The sequence below is a fragment of the Salvelinus alpinus genome, chromosome 14 (genome assembly GCF_045679555.1).
Source record: "Salvelinus alpinus chromosome 14, SLU_Salpinus.1, whole genome shotgun sequence".
Lineage (NCBI taxonomy): Eukaryota > Metazoa > Chordata > Actinopteri > Salmoniformes > Salmonidae > Salvelinus > Salvelinus alpinus.
This window is the reverse complement of record NC_092099.1, coordinates 18,364,485-18,386,364: the sequence shown is the minus strand read 5'-3', so window position 1 is coordinate 18,386,364 and position 21,880 is coordinate 18,364,485. Positions and strand designations below refer to the sequence as shown.

At 44.4% G+C, this 21,880-nt stretch overlaps 1 protein-coding gene across 3 annotated transcripts in view; it reads right to left on the bottom strand.

Moving 5' to 3' along the window:
• The window catches only part of als2a (alsin Rho guanine nucleotide exchange factor ALS2 a), a 92,320-nt gene that overhangs the window by 34,735 nt on the left and 35,705 nt on the right, over positions 1–21,880 (bottom strand). For 2 of the 3 annotated variants that reach the window (XM_071340707.1, XM_071340704.1), the window contains exons 13-21: positions 12,465–12,627; positions 12,185–12,316; positions 10,886–11,014; positions 8,160–8,183; positions 7,309–7,385; positions 5,659–5,725; positions 5,350–5,522; positions 4,863–4,928; positions 4,646–4,744 (exon numbers count right to left, since the gene is read on the bottom strand). In XM_071340707.1, coding sequence (XP_071196808.1) covers positions 4,646–4,744; positions 4,863–4,928; positions 5,350–5,522; positions 5,659–5,725; positions 7,309–7,385; positions 8,160–8,183; positions 10,886–11,014; positions 12,185–12,316; positions 12,465–12,627 — 930 coding nt within the window. The remainder of the gene's footprint in view (positions 1–4,645; positions 4,745–4,862; positions 4,929–5,349; positions 5,523–5,658; positions 5,726–7,308; positions 7,386–8,159; positions 8,184–10,885; positions 11,015–12,184; positions 12,317–12,464; positions 12,628–21,880) is intronic. The other variant, XM_071340706.1, reaches the window with a different exon arrangement.

Genomic DNA, 21,880 nt, shown 5'->3' with positions numbered 1-21,880 from the left:
CCTGGAGAGAACTACAATCACACACCTGACCTGTAACATACCTGGAGAGAACTACAATCACACACCTGACCTGTATCATACCTGGAGAGAACTACAATCATACACCTGACCTGTAGCATACCTGGAGAGAACTACAATCATACACCTGTATCATACCTGGAGAGAACTACAATCATACACCTGTATCATACCTGGAGAGAACTACAATCATACACCTGACCTGTAACATACCTGGAGAGAACTACAATCATACACCTGTAGCATACCTGGAGAGAACTACAATCATACACCTGACCTGTAACATACCTGGAGAGAACTACAATCATACACCTGACCTGTAGCATACCTGGAGAGAACTACAATCATACACCTGACCTGTAACATACCTGGAGAGAACTACAATCACACACCTGACCTGTAGCATACCTGGAGAGAACTACAATCACACACCTGACCTGTATCATACCTGGAGAGAACTACAATCACACACCTGACCTGTAGCATACCTGGAGAGAACTACAATCATACACCTGTAGCATACCTGGAGAGAACTACAATCATACACCTGACCTGTAGCATACCTGGAGAGAACTACAATCATACACCTGTAGCATACCTGGAGAGAACTACAATCACACACCTGACCTGTAGCATACCTGGAGAGAACTACAATCATACACCTGACCTGTAGCATACCTGGAGAGAACTACAATCATACACCTGTAGCATACCTGGAGAGAACTACAATCACACACCTGACCTGTAGCATACCTGGAGAGAACTACAATCACACACTTGACCTGTAACATACCTGGAGAGAACTACAATCACACACCTGACCTGTAGCATACCTGGAGAGAACTACAATCACACACCTGACCTGTAACATACCTGGAGAGAACTACAATCACACACCTGACCTGTATCATACCTGGAGAGAACTACAATCATACACCTGACCTGTAGCATACCTGGAGAGAACTACAATCATACACCTGTATCATACCTGGAGAGAACTACAATCATACACCTGTATCATACCTGGAGAGAACTACAATCATACACCTGACCTGTAACATACCTGGAGAGAACTACAATCATACACCTGTAGCATACCTGGAGAGAACTACAATCATACACCTGACCTGTACCATACCTGGAGAGAACTACAATCATACACCTGACCTGTAGCATACCTGGAGAGAACTACAATCATACACCTGACCTGTAACATACCTGGAGAGAACTACAATCACACACCTGACCTGTAGCATACCTGGAGAGAACTACAATCACACACCTGACCTGTATCATACCTGGAGAGAACTACAATCACACACCTGACCTGTAGCATACCTGGAGAGAACTACAATCACACACCTGACCTGTATCATACCTGGAGAGAACTACAATCACACACCTGACCTGTATCATACCTGGAGAGAACTACAATCATACACCTGACCTGTAGCATACCTGGAGAGAACTACAATCATACACCTGTATCATACCTGGAGAGAACTACAATCATACACCTGTATCATACCTGGAGAGAACTACAATCATACACCTGACCTGTAACATACCTGGAGAGAACTACAATCATACACCTGTAGCATACCTGGAGAGAACTACAATCATACACCTGACCTGTAACATACCTGGAGAGAACTACAATCATACACCTGACCTGTAGCATACCTGGAGAGAACTACAATCATACACCTGACCTGTAACATACCTGGAGAGAACTACAATCACACACCTGACCTGTAGCATACCTGGAGAGAACTACAATCACACACCTGACCTGTATCATACCTGGAGAGAACTACAATCACACACCTGACCTGTAGCATACCTGGAGAGAACTACAATCACACACCTGACCTGTATCATACCTGGAGAGAACTACAATCATACACCTGACCTGTATCATACCTGGAGAGAACTACAATCATACACCTGACCTGTAGCATACCTGGAGAGAACTACAATCATACACCTGACCTGTAACATACCTGGAGAGAACTACAATCATACACCTGACCTGTAGCATACCTGGAGAGAACTACAATCATACACCTGACCTGTAGCATACCTGGAGAGAACTACAATCATACACCTGACCGGTAGCATACCTGGAGAGAACTACAATCACACACCTGACCTGTAACATACCTGGAGAGAACTACAATCATACACCAGACCTGTAGCATACCTGGAGAGAACTACAATCATACACCTGTAGCATACCTGGAGAGAACTACAATCATACACCTGACCTGTAGCATACCTGGAGAGAACTACAATCATACACCTGTAGCATACCTGGAGAGAACTATAATCACACACCTGACCTGTAGCATACCTGGAGAGAACTACAATCATACACCTGACCTGTAGCATACCTGGAGAGAACTACAATCATACACCTGTAGCATACCTGGAGAGAACTACAATCACACACCTGACCTGTAGCATACCTGGAGAGAACTACAATCACACACTTGACCTGTAACATACCTGGAGAGAACTACAATCACACACCTGACCTGTAGCATACCTGGAGAGAACTACAATCACACACCTGACCTGTAACATACCTGGAGAGAACTACAATCACACACCTGACCTGTAGCATACCTGGAGAGAACTACAATCACACACCTGACCTGTAGCATACCTGGAGAGAACTACAATCACACACCTGACCTGTAGCATACCTGGAGAGAACTACAATCACACACCTGACCTGTAGCATACCTGGAGAGAACTACAATCACACACCTGACCTGTATCATACCTGGAGAGAACTACAATCATACACCTGACCTGTATCATACCTGGAGAGAACTACAATCATACACCTGACCTGTAGCATACCTGGAGAGAACTACAATCATACACCTGTATCATACCTGGAGAGAACTACAATCATACACCTGACCTGTAACATACCTGGAGAGAACTACAATCATACACCTGTAGCATACCTGGAGAGAACTACAATCATACACCTGACCTGTAACATACCTGGAGAGAACTACAATCATACACCTGACCTGTAGCATACCTGGAGAGAACTACAATCATACACCTGACCTGTAACATACCTGGAGAGAACTACAATCACACACCTGACCTGTAGCATACCTGGAGAGAACTACAATCACACACCTGACCTGTATCATACCTGGAGAGAACTACAATCATACACCTGACCTGTATCATACCTGGAGAGAACTACAATCATACACCTGACCTGTATCATACCTGGAGAGAACTACAATCACACACCTGACCTGTAGCATACCTGGAGAGAACTACAAGCACACACCTGACCTGTAGCATACCTGGAGAGAACTACAATCATACACCTGACCTGTAGCATACCTGGAGAGAACTACAATCATACACCTGACCTGTAACATACCTGGAGAGAACTACAATCACACACCTGACCTGTAGCATACCTGGAGAGAACTACAATCACACACCTGACCTGTATCATACCTGGAGAGAACTACAATCACACACCTGACACAGTAACTCCCTGTAGTATCTACAGGTGAACACAGTAACTCCCTGTAGTATATACAGGTGAATACAGTAACTCACTGTAGTATATACAGGTGAACACAGTAACTCACTGTAGTATATACAGGTGAACACAGTAACTCCCTGTAGTATCTACAGGTGAACACAGTAACTCCCTGTAGTATATACAGGTGAACACAGTAACTCCCTGTAGTATCTACAGGTGAACACAGTAACTCCCTGTAGTATATACAGGTGAATACAGTAACTCCCTGTAGTATATACAGGTGAACACAGTAACTCCCTGTAGTATATACAGGTGAACACAGTAACCCACTGTAGTATATACAGGTGAACACAGTAACTCCCTGTAGTATATACAGGTGAACACAGTAACTCCCTGTAGTATATACAGGTGAACACAGTAACCCCCTGTAGTATATACAGGTGAACACAGTAACTCCCTGTAGTATATACAGGTGAATACAGTAACTCCCTGTAGTATATACAGGTGAACACAGTAACTCCCTGTAGTATATACAGGTGAACACAGTAACTCCCTGTAGTATATACAGGTGAACACAGTAACTCACTGTAGTATATACAGGTGAACACAGTAACTCCCTGTAGTATATACAGGTGAACACAGTAACTCCCTGTAGTATATACAGGTGAACACAGTAACTCCCTGTAGTATATACAGGTGAACACAGTAACTCCCTGTAGTATCTACAGGTGAACACAGTAACTCACTGTAGTATCTACAGGTGAACACAGTAACTCCCTGTAGTATATACAGGTGAACACAGTAACTCACTGTAGTATCTACAGGTGAACACAGTAACTCCCTGTAGTATATACAGGTGAACACAGTAACCCACTGTAGTATATACAGGTGAACACAGTAACTCCCTGTAGTATATACAGGTGAACACAGTAACTCCCTGTAGTATATACAGGTGAACACAGTAACTCCCTGTAGTATATACAGGTGAACACAGTAACTCCCTGTAGTATATACAGGTGAACACAGTAACCCCCTGTAGTATATACAGGTGAACACAGTAACTCACTGTAGTATATACAGGTGAATACAGTAACTCACTTGTACGTCCCAAAGCCATGCATCTTCCCATCTCTCCAGTGGCCCTGGTAACGATCACTCTTGTTGAGGAGCTTGTTTGGCAATATACAGTCTCCATAGCTACAGGCACAAGAGACGAACACAACAGAAGAACATCTGCATGTTAACCACGCCTCTCACACTGCCTGGTTGAACCACTCTGAACTCTGAACTCTGCATTAACCAGGCTAACACTGACCCGTCCTCCAGTCCTTGTTTAAAGGTCCCCGTGAACTTTCTGCCATCTGGCCATTTCATGGTCCCTCTGTTCGAAAAGGAAAAAGACAATCTTTCAACACGGAAGAAAATGGTGTACTTTGGCCTCATTATACAATAATGCAGAAATGTATGTTAAGGATAGACCTTCTAGAAAGTGTAAATAATCTAGCTAATACAAACGCTTGGTCTTCGAACACCTTCAGTTCCCTGTTTTCACTAAAGTTTTCTGTATAGTTCTCTGTAAGGTTCTCTGTAAAGTTTCCTGTAAAGTTCTCTGTAAAGTTTCCTGTAATGTTCTCTGTAAAGTTTCCTGTAAAGTTCTCTGTAACGTTTCCTGTAATGTTCTCTGTAAAGTTTCCTGTAAAGTTCTCTGTAACGTTTTCTGTAAAGTTCTCTGTAACGTTTTCTGTAAAGTTCTCTGTAACGTTTTCTGTAAAGTTCTAAACCAGTCCCTCCCTTAGACTCACTTGCCGTGGGGCTTGCCAGACAGCCACCGGCCCGAGTAGGAGGCATCCTTCAGACGGAGGTCTTTGTAGAAGATGTAGGAGGCGGTACGAGAGACAGCGGGGACCCCAGGACCGCTCCCTTCTCCGGTCAACACCGCCTCCACAGCCTGGTTAATAGCCCTTAGCCACTTAGCCTGGAGGGACAGGGGGACACAGTGGTATATCATCAACCTCAAGAGTCAAAGACAGCTGTGGTTATTCTGATGTAGATATACTGGGAAAGTTGGGATTATGAGGTGTGTTAACCAGACACTGGTCTGAGAGCTGTACCTTTTCCTGAGGTGAGGATGCTAGCAGAGTGAAGCTTTCCTCTGGAGTTGTCACCTTAATTCCATACCTGGGGGGCAGAAGAATGACAACGTTAAATAGAACAGTAGGAGATTTAAAAAGAAGCTTTCTGGGGTGATGGTCGGATTCGTATTTATCCTTGAAGGAATGAGGGTTACACCGAGGCCTGTACTCTGGAGCGGGATCGATTTGGAGATGGAGGGTCCGTCATGGTCTGGGGCGGTGTGTCACAGCATCATCGGACTGAGCTTGTTGTCATTGCAGGCAATCTCAACGCTGTGCGTTACAGGGAAGACATCCTCCTCCCTCATGTGGAACCCTTCCTGCAGGCTCATCCTGACATGACCCTCCAGCATGATAATGCCACCAGCCATACTGCTCGTTCTGTGCGTGATTTCCTGCAAGACATCTGCCATTGCCAGCGAAGAGCCCGGATCTGTTGGATCAGAGGGTGAGGGCTAGGGCCATTCCCCCCAGAAGTGTCCAGGAACTTGCAGGTGCCTTGGTGGAAGAGTGCGGTAACATCTCACAGCAAGAACTGACAAATCTGGTGCAGTTCATGAGGAGGAGATGCACTGCAGTACTTAATGCAGCTGGTGGCCACACCAGATACTGACTGTTACTTTTGATTTTGACCCCCCCATTTGTTCAGGGACACATTATTCCATTTCTGTTAGTCACATGTCTGTGGAGCTTGTTCAGTTTATGTCTGACAGGCTGACTACACCGCTCACGTCGCATGTGCGAGCGTTGCAAAATAAAAGTCGAAATCTATATTATTGAATTATTGTACCCACACTGCTCGCGCGCGCCAACGAGCTTCTGCATTGCCAAGGGCTAAAATAGAAGTCAGTTCTATTTCTGATGCTGATCGCACTGCAAGTCCTGCCTCTCCCATCTCCTCATTGGTTTATAGAAGCAAGTACCCACGTGCCATCTCCTCATTGGTTATACCCACGTGGGTGACTGAAAGACAAACGAGGTCAGTGGCGGTAATGCACCTAATTTATGAAAGTTGCCAATCGCAATATAAAGTCAAGAGAAGAAAAAGCCTGGAAGGAAGAGAGATGACTAGAAACGATTCGGTTGACCATTTTCTGTGTGGATTAATTGTCGGAGTAGAGGACCTTGTGCATTTCAGATAAAATAACAACTCAATGTTTAAATCAAGGGACAAATTAGCTAGCAACAGCAAGCTAGCTAAACAGGACAAATTAGCTAGCAAGTGCAAGCTGGCTAGCTAAATTGCCATAAATGATTAATGCTTTTCGACCTGTCCCCAAATTAATGTAATTGGTTCAGAGTTTGTTTTGATATTTTAACCTGCGTGTCGTGATCGCGTTTGGTGTGGCGGGGCAAAATACATTTATGCACGATGGCGCACACTCGCAGCCGGTTTGGGTTTCGTCTCAGTCGTTGAATCTTGTTATGTTCATACAAATATTTACACATGTTAAGTTTGCTGAAAATAAACGCAGTTGACAGAGAGAGGACGTTTCTTTTTTTTTTGCTGAGTTTACATTAGTTATTGATTAGTCTGGTGGTACCAGACCTCAACACCATATTCTACCTTGCTAGAAAAGGCTAGTTGGTTATTGGTTGACAGAAGGATAGCAGGTAGACTAAACTTACAGGTTGCTGCTGGCAGTGATGTCAGTGATTGGTTCCACCCAGAGAGTGGCCAGGGAGTAGACATGATGAGATGAGAACTGGAGGGAGACACAACAGTTATGTCAGTGATTGGTTCCACCCAGAGTGGCCAGGGAGTAGACATGATGAGATGAGAACTGGAGGGAGACACAACAGTGATGTCACAGTGCAGTGGATTTCTTTGTTTCACTTGTTTCAAACAAACAAGCAGAACAAGCAGAACAAGCGGAATTCAAGCAGAACAAGTCACCACAGCTCCAACAGAGAGAGCAGTAGCCTATAGCAGTCACCACAGCTCCAACAGAGAGAGCAGTAGCCTATAGCAGCCACCACAGCTCCAACAGAGAGAGCAGAAGCCTATAGCAGTCACCACAGCTCCAACAGAGAGAGCAGTAGCCTATAGCAGTCACCACAGCTCCAACAGAGAGAGCAGTAGCCTATAGCAGTCACCACAGCTCCAACAGAGGCAGAATAAAGGACAACAGTGTTCATTGAAAAGGACCTTCTCAAAGGAGAGTGGTGCAATGTGACAGCCAGGTTACAGCAGGGTCACATTAACACTGTAAGTCACTGCTGATAAGGCTCTGTGCTGTGTAAATACAACAGGAGGACAAAGCCTGAGCTGGTGCAAAGCTCCTAACTAAGGCCATTGTTCCACAATCACACCCAAAACAGACATACAGGCAGCCAAGGACAGCCCCTGGCCTGGGAGTCTCAGTTCAGTAGCTTGGGAAATGTATGACAAGCTTTCTAAAGCCAAGCCATAAGGACCCAGGAAATACAGTACCTGGACAGGTTAAATCCCAAGACAACAGCAGACAGTGTATACTTACAAAGTTCTTAGAGGGGATGGTACCCTGACGGAATAAAGACACAATATCAGCCTTATAGAATCAAATCTTACCAACTCTTTCATTGGTTTCAATAGTCCCTTACCAGCTATTTCATTGGTTTCAATAGTCCCTTACCAACTCTTTCATTGGTTTCAATAGTTCCCTACCAACTCTTTCATTGGTTTCAATAGTTCCCTACCAACTCTTTCATTGGTTTCAATAGTCCCTTACCAGCTATTTCATTGGTTTCAATGGCTGTTTAGTAAAGGCCTTTGCGAACTGTATGATTTTAGCCATCTTATGCCACGATTTTACCGTCCCAGACAATAATCCCCAGTTAAGTGAGACAGGGTCTAGGTCTGCTGATTCAGTACCACTACGTCTTGGCTGGTTCAGTGTAACAGGGTCTAGGTCTGCTGATTCAGTACCACTATGTCTTGGCTGGTTCAGTAACAGGGTCTAGGTCTGCTGATTCAGTACCACTACCTCCTGGCTGGTTCAGTGTAACAGGGTCTAGGTCTGCTGATTCAGTACCACTATGTCTTGGCTGGTTCAGTGTAACAGGGTCTAGGTCTGCTGATTCAGTACCACTACCTCCTGGCTGGTTCAGTGTAACAGGGTCTAGGTCTGCTGATTCAGTACCACTACGTCTTGGCTGGTTCAGTGTAACAGGGTCTAGGTCTGCTGATTCAGTACCACTACGTCTTGGCTGGTTCAGTGTAACAGGGTCTAGGTCTGCTGATTCAGTACCACTACGTCTTGGCTGGTTCAGTGAGACAGGGTCTAGGTCTGCTGATTCAGTACCACTACGACTTGACTGGTTCAGTGTGACAGGGTCTAGGTCTGCTGATTCAGTACCACTACGTCTTGACTGGTTCAGTGAGACAGGGTCTAGGTCTGCTGGTTCAGTACCACTACGTCTTGGCTGGTTCAGTGAGACAGGGTCTAGGTCTGCTGGTTCAGTACCACTACGTCTTGGCTGGTTCAGTGTAACAGGGTCTAGGTCTGCTGATTCAGTACCACTACGTCCTGGCTGGTTCAGTGAGACAGGGTCTAGGTCTGCTGATTCAGTACCACTACGTCTTGGCTGGTTCAGTGAGACAGGGTCTAGGTCTGCTGATTCAGTACCACTACGTCTTGGCTGGTTCAGTGTAACAGGGTCTAGGTCTGCTGATTCAGTACCACTACGTCTTGGCTGGTTCAGTGAGACAGGGTCTAGGTCTGCTGGTTCAGTACCACTACGTCTTGGCTGGTTCAGTGTAACAGGGTCTAGGTCTGCTGATTCAGTACCACTACGTCCTGGCTGGTTCAGTGAGACAGGGTCTAGGTCTGCTGATTCAGTACCACTACGTCTTGGCTGGTTCAGTGAGACAGGGTCTAGGTCTGCTGATTCAGTACCACTACGTCTTGGCTGGTTCAGTGAGACAGGGTCTAGGTCTGCTGATTCAGTACCACTACGTCTTGGCTAGTTCAGTGAGACAGGGTCTAGGTCTGCTGATTCAGTACCACTACGTCCTGGCTGGTTCAGTGAGACAGGGTCTAGGTCTGCTGATTCAGTACCACTACTTCTTGGCTGGTTCAGTGTAACAGGGTCTAGGTCTGCTGATTCAGTACCACTACGTCTTGGCTGGTTCAGTGAGACAGGGTCTAGGTCTGCTGGTTCAGTACCACTACGTCTTGACTGGTTCAGTGTAACAGGGTCTAGGTCTGCTGGTTCAGTACCACTACGTCTTGGCTGGTTCAGTGAGACAGGGTCTAGGTCTGCTGGTTCAGTACCACTACGTCTTGGCTGGTTCAGTGTGACAGGGTCTAGGTCTGCTGATTCAGTACCACTACGTCTTGGATGGTTCAGTGTAACAGGGTCTAGGTCTGCTGGTTCAGTACCACTACGTCTTGGCTGGTTCAGTGTAACAGGGTTTAGGTCTGCTGATTCAGTACCACTACGTCTTGGCTGGTTCAGTGTAACAGGGTTTAGGTCTGATGATTCAGTACCTCAACGTGCGGTTGTAGGCTCCAACAAAGTACTGGCAGTGTCAGAATGTTTTAGCCTTTATCGTGTCGTGTGGCTGGTGTTATGAGCCGATCCTGGTGACTAACCAATAGGAACACAGCCATCCCTGAGTATGCACACAATAATACGACTATTGTGAATAGTCAAATTAATATTAATAGTTTGATTTAAATGTTTAAACGTTTAAAAAATAATGATTTCCTTTATAATCTTGATTACATGACACATTTGAAATCTGGGTAAAATGATTGGACTTTGATAAATGCACAAAATCGTCAATCAAAATAAACGCTCTACCATAGCGACCCATTTATCTTTGGGGAGTTCGGACATAAACATTTTCCATGTGAAAACTATTTCGAATAAGTTTTTTCCGAACTCACTTCCCTCCTGCCTGCGATGTGGCCTACGTCGACTCAGATCAAACCGCTGCGGTCGATGTGGCCTACGTCAACTGATGTAGCCTCGCAAGCCAATCGTAGAATGTGACGACGAAACTGAAGCAAATCGTACAATCTGGCCAGGTTGATATCAATATTTTAATCTGGTAACATGGCACAGTGTGTGACGTGATAATCGTAACAGATTAGTCTGCTAAGGCCTTAAATGCCCGATTCAGAGTTGAGATAAATGTGTGCTACCCAGCCCTTCACTTGTCTTATTGATGTTGATGTGTGACTACTGTTAAGAGATTATGGTTCCCGTAGACACTTACCTGAGCATGAATCAGAGCGTCGTTAAACAGGATGAACCAGTTAACAGAGAACCTCCCGGCGTTCTGGAGGGTCAGGCTCTTGTTGCTGCTGTCATACACCAGCCTGCGCTGGGGCTTACGGAGGACATCCTGGGAGCAGAGAACACAGTAGTATTTACAGAGTAACTTATTCTCTACACAGCAGCCTGGGGCTTCTGAAGGACATCCTGCAGACTAGCAGAGTTGACCAAACACAGTAGAAACACATCTGAGACCAGGCTAACAGTATTAGATCTATATACAGGATAACTAGTGGGATCTACAGACAGGATAACTAGTGATATCTATAGACAGGATAACTAGTGGGATCTACAGACAGGATAACTAGTGAGATCTATAGACAGGATAACTAGTGGGATCTATAGACAGGATAACTAGTGGGATCTATAGACATGATACCTAGTGAGATCTGCAGACAGGATAACTAGTGGGATCTATAGACAGGATAACTAGTGGGATCTATAGACATGATACCTAGTGAGATCTGCAGACAGGATAACTAGTGATATCTATAGACAGGATAACTAGTGGGATCTACAGACAGGATAACTAGTGAGATCTACAGACAGGATAACTAGTGAGATCTACAGACAGGATAACTAGTGAGATCTACAGACAGGATAACTAGTGAGATCTACAGACAGGATAACTAGTGAGATCTACAGACAGGATAACTAGTGAGATCTACAGACAGGATAACTAGTGAGATCTACAGACAGGATAACTAGTGAGATCTACAGACAGGATAACTAGTGGGATCTACAGACAGGATAACTAGTGAGATCTACAGACAGGATAACTAGTGCTAGAGATCGTTGGGGCGGCAGGTAGCCTAGTGAGATCTATAGTAGACAGGGCCAGTTACCGAAAGGTTGCTGGATCGAATCCCGAGATGACAAGGTCAAAAATCTGTCGTTCTGCCCCTGAACAAGGCAGTTAACCCACTGTTCCCCGGTAGGCCGTCATTGTAAATAAGAATTTGTTCTTAACTTTTTAAATAAAAGGTTAAATTATTTATTTATTTATTTAATCGTTCAATATTTTGTGATAGTTCACCAATAACATGTGTACGGTTCTATAGTCTTGCATTATCATACGCCCAAGTCTCATCGGTAACCCCGGAAATCAACGTTCAGTAACACACCCAGTGCTCTTTCATTACAGTACTAGAGATGGCTCAATATGTATTGATAGTTAATGGACCCACAACAAAATGTGTCTATGGTTCTGTATTATCTGTGACAGGACCACTCTACTCACAGTAGTTTTCCCAGAATATGTCCTCCAGAACTGGTTCGTTCTCTCTGCCTCCTTCCTCTTCCTCCTCAGGCTGAGAGACAGTTCCTCATACCTGGAGCAGCCCTCCTGCAGCCTCTGGTATTCCACTGTACTCTGAGATTACCAGGAGAAAGGCTTTAAAATGTGAGTGATAGATTGATTGAGAAGAAAAGAGAAGTGAAGCGAAGAGAAAGATATAGTGACAAAATTCCACAAAGACTTTAGAACCCGTTAGAAGTATTGATAGATGGAATGTACGTACCACATCGAAACAGGTGGCCAGTTTGAGCAGCAGCCTGGCGTACTCGTGGATGTGTTGTATAGGAGAGTAAAAGAGCAACGCCAACAGGTCAAACAGAGGAACCTTGTCTTCACTGGACTCTGACAGCTGACGCAAAACCTCCAACTTCTTACCAAAACACTCCCTGGAGAGGACATAAGAGAAGTTGTATCAGGAATGTACTATGTAGTCTATTATAAAAACTCAGCTAAAAAAATGTAACGTCCTCTTAACTGTCAACTGCGTTTATTTTCAGCAAACTTAACATGTGTAAATATTTGTATGAACATAACAAGATTCAACAACTGAGACATAAACTGAACAAGTTCCACAGACATGTAACTAACAGAAATGGAATAATGTGTCCCTGAACAAATGGGGGGGTCAAAATCAAAAGTAACAGTCAGTATCTGGTGTGGCCACCAGCTGCATTAAGTACTGCAGTGCATCTCCTCCTCATGGACTGCACCAGATTTGCCAGTTCTTGCTGTGAGATGTTACCCCACTCTTCCACCAAGGCACCTGCAAGTTCCCAGACATTTCTGGGGGGAATGGCCCTAGCGCTCACCCTCCGATCCAACAGGTCCCAGACGTGCTCAATGGGTTGAGATCCGGGCTCTTCGCTGGCCACGGCAGAACACTGACATTCCTGTCTTGCAGGAAATCACGCACAGAACGAGCAGTATGGCAGGTGGCATTGTCATGCTGGAGGGTCATGTCAGGATGAGCCTGCAGGAAGGGTACCACATGAGGGAGGAGGATGTCTTCCCTGTAACGCACAGCGTTGAGATTGCCTGCAATGACAACAAGCTCAGTCCGATGATGCTGTGACACACCGCCCCAGACCATGACGGACCCTCCACCTCCAGATCGATCCCGCTCCAGAGTACAGGCCTCGGTGTAACCCTCATTCATTTAACGATAAATGCGAATCCGACCATCACCCCTGGTGAGACAAAACCGCGACTCGTCAGTGAAGAGCACTTTTTGCCAGTCCTGTCTGGTTCATCGACGGTGGGTTTGTGCCCGTAGGCGACGTTGTTGCCGGTAATGTCTGGTGAGGACCTGCCTTACAACAGGCCTACAAGCCCTCAGTCCAGCCTCTCTCGGCCTATTGTGGACAGTCTGAGCACTGATGGAGGGATTGTACGTTCCTGGTGTAACTCGGGCCCGTTGGTCGTTTCTTTTTTTGCTGAGTTATGTGGTAGAGAGTTCAGGTTGCCATTTCTGTTTTAAATATTTTGATATTCACTGTGAACACTGAGGTTGTACCCACATTAAGTTACAGTTTAAACCTTTTCTCAATAGGGGAGCGCTATTTTCACTTTGTAAAAATCGTTCCCAAATTAAACTGCCTCGTACTCAATTCTTGCTCGTACAATATGCATATTATTATTACTATTGGATAGAAAACACTCTCTAGTTTCTAAAACCGTTTGAATTATATCTGTGAGTAAAACAGAACTCATTTTGCAGCAAACTTCCTGTCAGGAAGTGAAAAATCTGAAATCGAGGGCTCTGTTCCAGGGCCTTCCTATTAATTTGCCTGAAATCTATGGATCTACATGCACTGCATACGCCTTCCACTAGATGTCAATAGGCAGTGAGAGGTGGAATGGGGTGTCTAGCTTGATCTGAGGCCGAACAAGAGCTTTTGGAATGACGAGACCAGAATTTTCATTGTCTTGGAAGGCGCGAGAAGGGACCCCAGATTGCGTTCTGAAAAGCTTTCGGTATAGACGTTAGATATCTCCGGCTCTGATTTTATTTGATAGATGTGTTAAAAACATCATAAAGTAGTTATTTTAAACCGAGTTATATCAGTTTATAGCGTTTTTCGGCATTTTCTTTTCTTTGCGTTATGTGAAGTTGGGCACGTTTGTGCCACATGGCTAGCTTTAGTTGCTAATTCGACAGGAGAAGACGACATTCTACAACCAAACAATGATTATTCTGGACAAAGGACAACTTGTACAACATTCTGATGGAAGCTCATCAAAAGTAGGAACCATTTATGATGTTATTTTGTATTTCTGTTGAAAATGTTTAGTAATATTTTCCGCCCTGATTTTGGGCGCTGTCTCGCTATAACGTAAGCTGTATGTCGTACTAAAGTTATTTTTAAAAATCTAACACAGCGGTTGCATTAAGAACTAGTGTATCTTTCATTTGCTGTACAACATGTATTTTTTTGTAAAGTTTATAATGAGTTATTTGATTAGATTAGGTGACTGTCCAAGATATCTCCGGACAATTTTGTGCATTTTGACTACGTATTCACATTGTAAAACCACGATTTGTACCGCTAAATATGCACATTTTCGAACAAAACATATATGTATTGTGTAATATGATGTTATATGACTGTCATCTGATGAAGTTTGTCAAGGTTAGTGAATAAATTTATATATTTTGCTGGTTTTTTCGCTATCGCTACCTTTGCGGTGAATGAATGCGGTTGTGTGGTTGGCTATTGTAGTAAGCTAATATAATGCTATATTGTGTTTTTCGCTGTAAAACACTTAAAAAATCTGAAATATTGGCTGGATTCACAAGATGTTTGTCTTTCATTTGCTGTACACCATGTATTTTTCATAAATGTTTTATGATGAGTATTTAGGTATTTCACGTTGCTCTCTGTAGTTATTCTAGCTGCTTTGGTGATATTTGTGATTGTAGCTGCAATGTAAAACTATGATTTATACCTGAAATATGCACATTTTTCGAACAAAACATATGCTATACAATAAATCTGTTATAAGACTGTCATCTGATGAAGTTGTTTCTTGGTTAGTGACTAATTATATCTTTATTTGGTCGAATTTGTGATAGCTACCTATGCGGTAAAAAAATGGTGAAAATATGCGGTTGAGTCTTTTGCTATCGTGGTTAGCTAATAGAAATACATATTGTGTTTTCGCTGTAAAACATTTTAAAAATCGGAAATGATGGCTGGATTCACAAGATGTGTATCTTTCATTTGGTGTCTTGGACTTGTGATTTCATGATATTTATATGCTAGTATTTACTTGTGGCGCTATGCTAGGCTATGCTAGTCAGCTTTTTTACTGATGAGGATGCTCCCGGATCCGGGATTGTGACCAAGTAGAAGTTAACAGTGGCCAAGTAGGATACTCTGGTTATTTGATCATAATGTAGACCTACCAGAGTGGCCGACCAGATTGGCCTACCATCAAAAACATGGAGAAAATGCCATAACATTTTAACATGGAAATAGCTGTTCTATCATTCAGCCTACAGTAGCAGTCAAAGTGTGGTGTTCAATGTAGGACCTACATTCCATGAGAAATGAACACGCAGGGCTTAAGACAAAAAAAAATCTCTTTACCTGACTCGCTTTTCAAAGTTTGGTGCTCATGTAGGAAGCAATCGCTCCCCTATTGCTGACTACAAATGAACTACAACTGGGATAATAACTCACTAACTAGCAAAGAATATGAACAAATGTTCACGCTTGGCTACATGCAGCTCTTGCTTTGATCTCAAAACAAGCTCTTCTACTCACGACCGCTCATGCTGTAAACACAGTCCAGTTCAAAGTAAATGGCACAGATCCATATATAGCAATAGACTGCTGAGTCATGTGTGTCAATGCAATAGAATCCTACTCTGATGCGTTCTGCCTACAACAAAATATCTTGCATAGTTATTAGTTTTGCATACTAAATCTTGCATAGTTTGTTTTGTTTTGGTATGTTGCATTGAAAGTAGCTAATATTGCATTGATTCAATCACAATTCCCACAGTAAAGGGAAACATTAAAAGTGTTAACTAAGGGGGAAAATTTGAGTGAAGAAAGTTGAGTGAAGCTCAATCTCGTGCTTCTCTGCCCGGCCTGATATTTCTTCTGCACAGCAGTCCTGGAGGCTTAAAGTGAACATTGATGATAGGCAAATATTTTACTGGTACTGCGTCCCTCCACTATTTATTTTGCCGGCAAGCCTTACCAGACTGTACTTTCACCCCTGCTCAGAATATCCATGCTGTATGAGTTAGGGCTGTGACGATCATAGGAGCAAAGGTTAGGTTGAAGATGACAAAGATTAAGACAAAAGGATTCTAATATCCCAGAACTATTTGCAACAATGGGACAGCTATGCTAGTTAGCAACAGCGCTGGTAGTTAGATCTGTGACCAATTAAATCAGTTTATTTTCAAAAAAACTTCCGCATCGAATGAAAAGTTTAAGACAAGTTAATGTTATCTTTGTTGGATTCTACCTTAAATATTTGCTATACTAGAAGTTAATGATGTATGAGGAATGTATACAGTGGGGTCAATGGGGGTCGGATAAGAAGTAGAGGTCTGGAAAAGTTACTGAGAGAAAAGGCAATCACTTGGTTTCGATCACTGATAAAGTTGGATAGCTGTGGATTAGTGAGGAATGTGGACCGAGGTCAGGTCAGAAGAAGTGAGGAGGAACAGTCTTATTACACACATCACTTAACTTTCTGCCTAGCAACAGAGATGTATTGGCTGTCTAAATGTTCAAGGAGGAGACTCCGCCTAATAGGAGAAATAAATTCTGGTACTGGTGGAACCATGTCTTTGTCTTTTTCAGCTGTTTGACCCAGTGGGTGAATAAACTTGGTTTGAGTTTTGACTAGTTGTACGTTAGGTTCTGACAAACCGAGTGAAAAACGAACAGTTGGCGTTGTCGGCAGGATTCACCACGATTTGTAGTCGTACTGGAGAGTCCGACTACAAATCAGTGATGCAGGAGCCGGCACAAAAAACAAGGTAGGCACAGTTCCTACACCTGTTACCACTCATTCTGACATCTTGGAGGAGATGAGAATCTTAGGCTGAACAATTATAGGGTACAGACCTAGAAAGCCTGAGCTTATTCAGTAGTCCCATTGTATTACGACCGATTCGTAGATTTATGGTATATGGTAAGTCCCGGAAGATAAGCCCGAGTAGGGTAGTCTCTGCAGAGGGTAATTCCTAGGGTGGTAAATACCGAGTGTGGTTGGTTCCTGCTAGCTTCATGTAAGCATAGGGTAACTCCCGGAAGATAAGCCTGAGCAGGCACGGCAGGTTGTAGAGAAGTAGTCCATGGAGAAGGTCCAAAGGAGGGAATGTGGAGGATCATAAGTTCTAGAGGAGAGCCTCATCCATGGTTACAAAAGCAAGAAGATATTCATGTTGTTTGAACACGATTTGAGTATGTTAGCAGTATCAATAAAGAGAGGTTGGTTAATGCCCTATTGGGGCAGGGAACCGTGTCCGATTATGTGGAAATAGGAAAGACAACTGTGAATAATTTTGGTAACGTAACGCTCGTCGTTAGGTGGAAGAGAGGAGGACCAAATCGCAGCGTGGTACGTTTCCATATTTATTGGAACACTTCATAAACACGAACAAAACAATAAACAGAATGAAACCAACGACGCTACAGACCTGAACATGTGAACCTAGTGAAAACAAAGAACGCAATGAACAGGAACAATCACCCACAAACAAACAGTGAACACAGCCTACCTAAATATGGTTCCCAATCAGAGACAACGTAAAACACCTGCCTCTGATTGAGAACCATATCAGGCCAATCAGACACACCTAAACCAATGAGACACAAAACATAGAATATACCCACCCAGCTCACGTCCTGACCAACTAAACAAAGACTAAACAAAGGAAATAAGGTCAGGAACGTGACAGGTAACGTGTGTCGTCAACAACAATGATATTTGAAGCGTGACACACTGGTGTAAGATATTAGGCCTACCGTATTCTCCAGTACTAAATTGGCAGACGCTTTGTTATTGGTTCTAATACAAGGCATCAGGTCTTGTGACCAAAATATTAGGTTCCTATAACGTCACTACTCTCCGGGAAGTGGGTATAACTAACAAACTAAAACAAGAGCTGTGGGTGAAGCAATTTAAACACTCTGGACACTGTCGGGAAAGGCGTCGGAATTTATTTTATTTTACATTTACATTACATTTAAGGCATTTAGCAGACGCTCTTATCCAGAGCGACTTACAAATTGGTACATTCACCTTATGATATCCAGTGGAACAACCACTTTTATTTATTTAACCTTTATTTATCACTCCAGTTACATAACTGTGAAGGTATTAATAATGTATTCTCTCTCTTCCCTGTTCAAGTCAATATGTTTTCTAAGGTGGGATGTAACATGTGACCGATCATTGCTCTAGATGAGGGATTGTTGGAAACTGACCTAAATTGATTTGAGCATGTGGACTAGAGCAAGTGACTAACGTGTTATGGGTTAGATGGAATGATTTATGTGCTAAATGTATTTGTGGCCAGAGGCGAGGTACATACGAGGCCTGCGTTTGAGACAGAATGTTTGCATAAGGGTGTTAGTTGCAGAGTCTGGCAGGACCCGACATCAGTGTTTTCTATGGAGTCCCAAAAACCAAGGCGTTAACGCTACAGGGAATTGGGAAAGCGGAAGCGGAATATGACGGAGGGAGAGATTTGTGTGGCAAATAAATTAAGGAAGTAGGATAGAGTCTCTGGGGAACAACGCCACTCCTCTGTGTATAGTGATACAGGGGATAGCTCGTAGGGAAAGGACGGACGGCTTACTGTACATAATATAGAGACTACGATGAAGTCAAGTTGAACGTCACACATACCCAGATCACGGTGGGAGTAGCAGAGATGGTGTTGTCATTTCAGACACTATTGGCAACTTTTAGTGAGGGGTTCGTCGAAGAATGTATAACACCAGAAAGACTAGCTACAGATCCCTGTATACAGGAGGTCACCTCACCAGAAAGACTAGCTACAGATCCCTGTATACAGGAGGCCACCTCACCATAAGGGACGTTCTCTGTAATGATATCATCACATCTCCTGTATACAGGAGGCCACCTCACCAGAAGGGAAGTTCTCTGTAATGATATCATCACATCTCCTGTATACAGGAGGCCACCTCACCAGAAAGACTAGCTACAGATCCCTGTATACAGGAGGCCAACTCACCAGAAGGGACGTTCTCTGTAATGATATCATCACATCTCCTGTATACAGGAGGCCACCTCACCAGAAAGACTAGCCACAGATTCCTGTATACAGGAAGCCACCTCACCAGAAAGACTAGCTACAGATTCCTGTATACAGGAAGCCACCTCACCAGAAAGACTAGCTACAGATTCCTGTATACAGGAAGCCACCTCACCAGAAAGACTAGCTACAGATTCCTGTATACAGGAGGCCACCTCACCAGAAAGACTAGCTACAGATCCCTGTATACAGGAGGCCACCTCACCCGAAAGACTAGCTACAGATCCCTGTATACAGGAGGCCACCTCACCAGAAAGACTAGCTATAGATTCCTGTATACAGGAGGCCACCTCACTAGAAGGGAAGTTCTCTGTAATGATATCATCACATCTCCTGTATACAGGAGGCCACCTCACCAGAAAGACTAGCTACAGATCCCTGTATACAGGAGGCCACCTCACCAGAAAGACTAGCTACAGATTCCTCTATACAGGAGGCCACCTCACCAGAAGGGAAGTTCTCTGTAATGATATCATCACATCTCCTGTATACAGGAGGCCACCTCACCATAAGGGACGTTCTCTGTAATGATATCATCACATCTCCTGTATACAGGAGGCCACCTCACCAGAAAGACTAGCTACAGATCCCTGTATACAGGAGGCCAACTCACCAGAAGGGACGTTCTCTGTAATGATATCATCACATCTCCTGTATACAGGAGGCCACCTCACCAGAAAGACTAGCCACAGATTCCTGTATACAGGAAGCCACCTCACCAGAAAGACTAGCTACAGATCCCTGTATACAGGAAGCCACCTCACCAGAAAGACTAGCTACAGATTCCTCTATACAGGAGGCCACCTCACCAGAAAGACTAGCTACAGATTCCTCTATACAGGAGGCCACCTCACCAGAAAGACTAGCTACAGATCCCTGTATACAGGAGGCCACCTCACCCGAAAGACTAGCTACAGATCCCTGTATACAGGAGGCCACCTCACCAGAAAGACTAGCTATAGATTCCTGTATACAGGAGGCCACCTCACTAGAAGGGAAGTTCTCTGTAATGATATCATCACATCTCCTGTATACAGGAGGCCACCTCACCAGAAAGACTAGCTACAGATCCCTGTATACAGGAGGCCACCTCACCAGAAAGACTAGCTACAGATTCCTCTATACAGGAGGCCACCTCACCAGAAGGGAAGTTCTCTGTAATGATATCATCACATCTCCTGTATACAGGAGGCCACCTCACCAGAAGGGACGTTCTCTGTAATGGACATCATCACATCTCCTGCAGAGTGTGATTAAGAAACATGTGACTCAGAGTTTTGTACGGTTGGATACTCTTCCAACGCCACTAATCTCTCCCCCATTTCTAACCACCAGGCAAACACGTCATATATCTCCCAGAAGATTGGGACAGAGTGACGATAACAGGAAGGTGTCAGAAGATTGGGACAGAGTGACGATAACTGGAAGGTGTCAGAAGATTGGGACCGAGTGACGGTAACAGGAAGGTGTCAGAAGATTGGGACCGAGTGACGGTAACCGGAAGGTGTCAGAAGATTGGGACCGAGTGACGGTAACAGGAATGTGTCAGAAGATTGGGACCGAGTGACGGTAACCGGAAGGTGTCAGAAGATTGGGACCGAGTGACGGTAACAGGAAGGTGTCAGAAGGTGGCTGTTTATCAACCGTTAGGACCCAAAGTTTACACTGTAATGAGGCTGTTCACAAAGAGGTGGGGGGGTAGATCAACCATGGGATGAGAGACGTGTACCTAACCTGAGCACAGGGAAGTATTATCCACATATACCGACTGTAGCAGAACACAGGATGTCATTGGAGATGTTGGTGGGTAGAAAACCATGTATGAGATGGGAGACGGGTAGGGAGAATCTGACAGATTCAGGCAGTGGCTGTAGGGACAGTAACAGAAAGGAACAGCAGACGTGGTGAAGGAGGCTATAGTAACAGCACGGGTAACCTTGGCAGGGGTTACCTTGGCAGGGGTTACCTTGGTAGGGGTTACCTTGGTAGAGGTTACCTTGGCAGGGGTTACCTTGGCAGGGGTTACCTTGGCAGGGGTTACCTTGGCAGGGGTTACCTTGGCAGGGGTTACCTTGGCAGGGGTTACCTTGGCAGGGGTTACCTTGGTAGGGGTTACCTTGGCAGGGGTTACCTTGGCAGGGGTTACCTTGGCAGGGGTTACCTTGGTAGGGGTTACCTTGGCAGGGGTTACCTTGGTAGGGGTTACCTTGGTAGGGGTTACCTTGGCAGGGGTTACCTTGGCAGGGGTTACCTTGGCAGGGGTTACCTTGGCAGGGGTTACCTTGGCATGGGTAACCTTGGCAGGGGTAACCTTGGCAGGGGTTACCTTG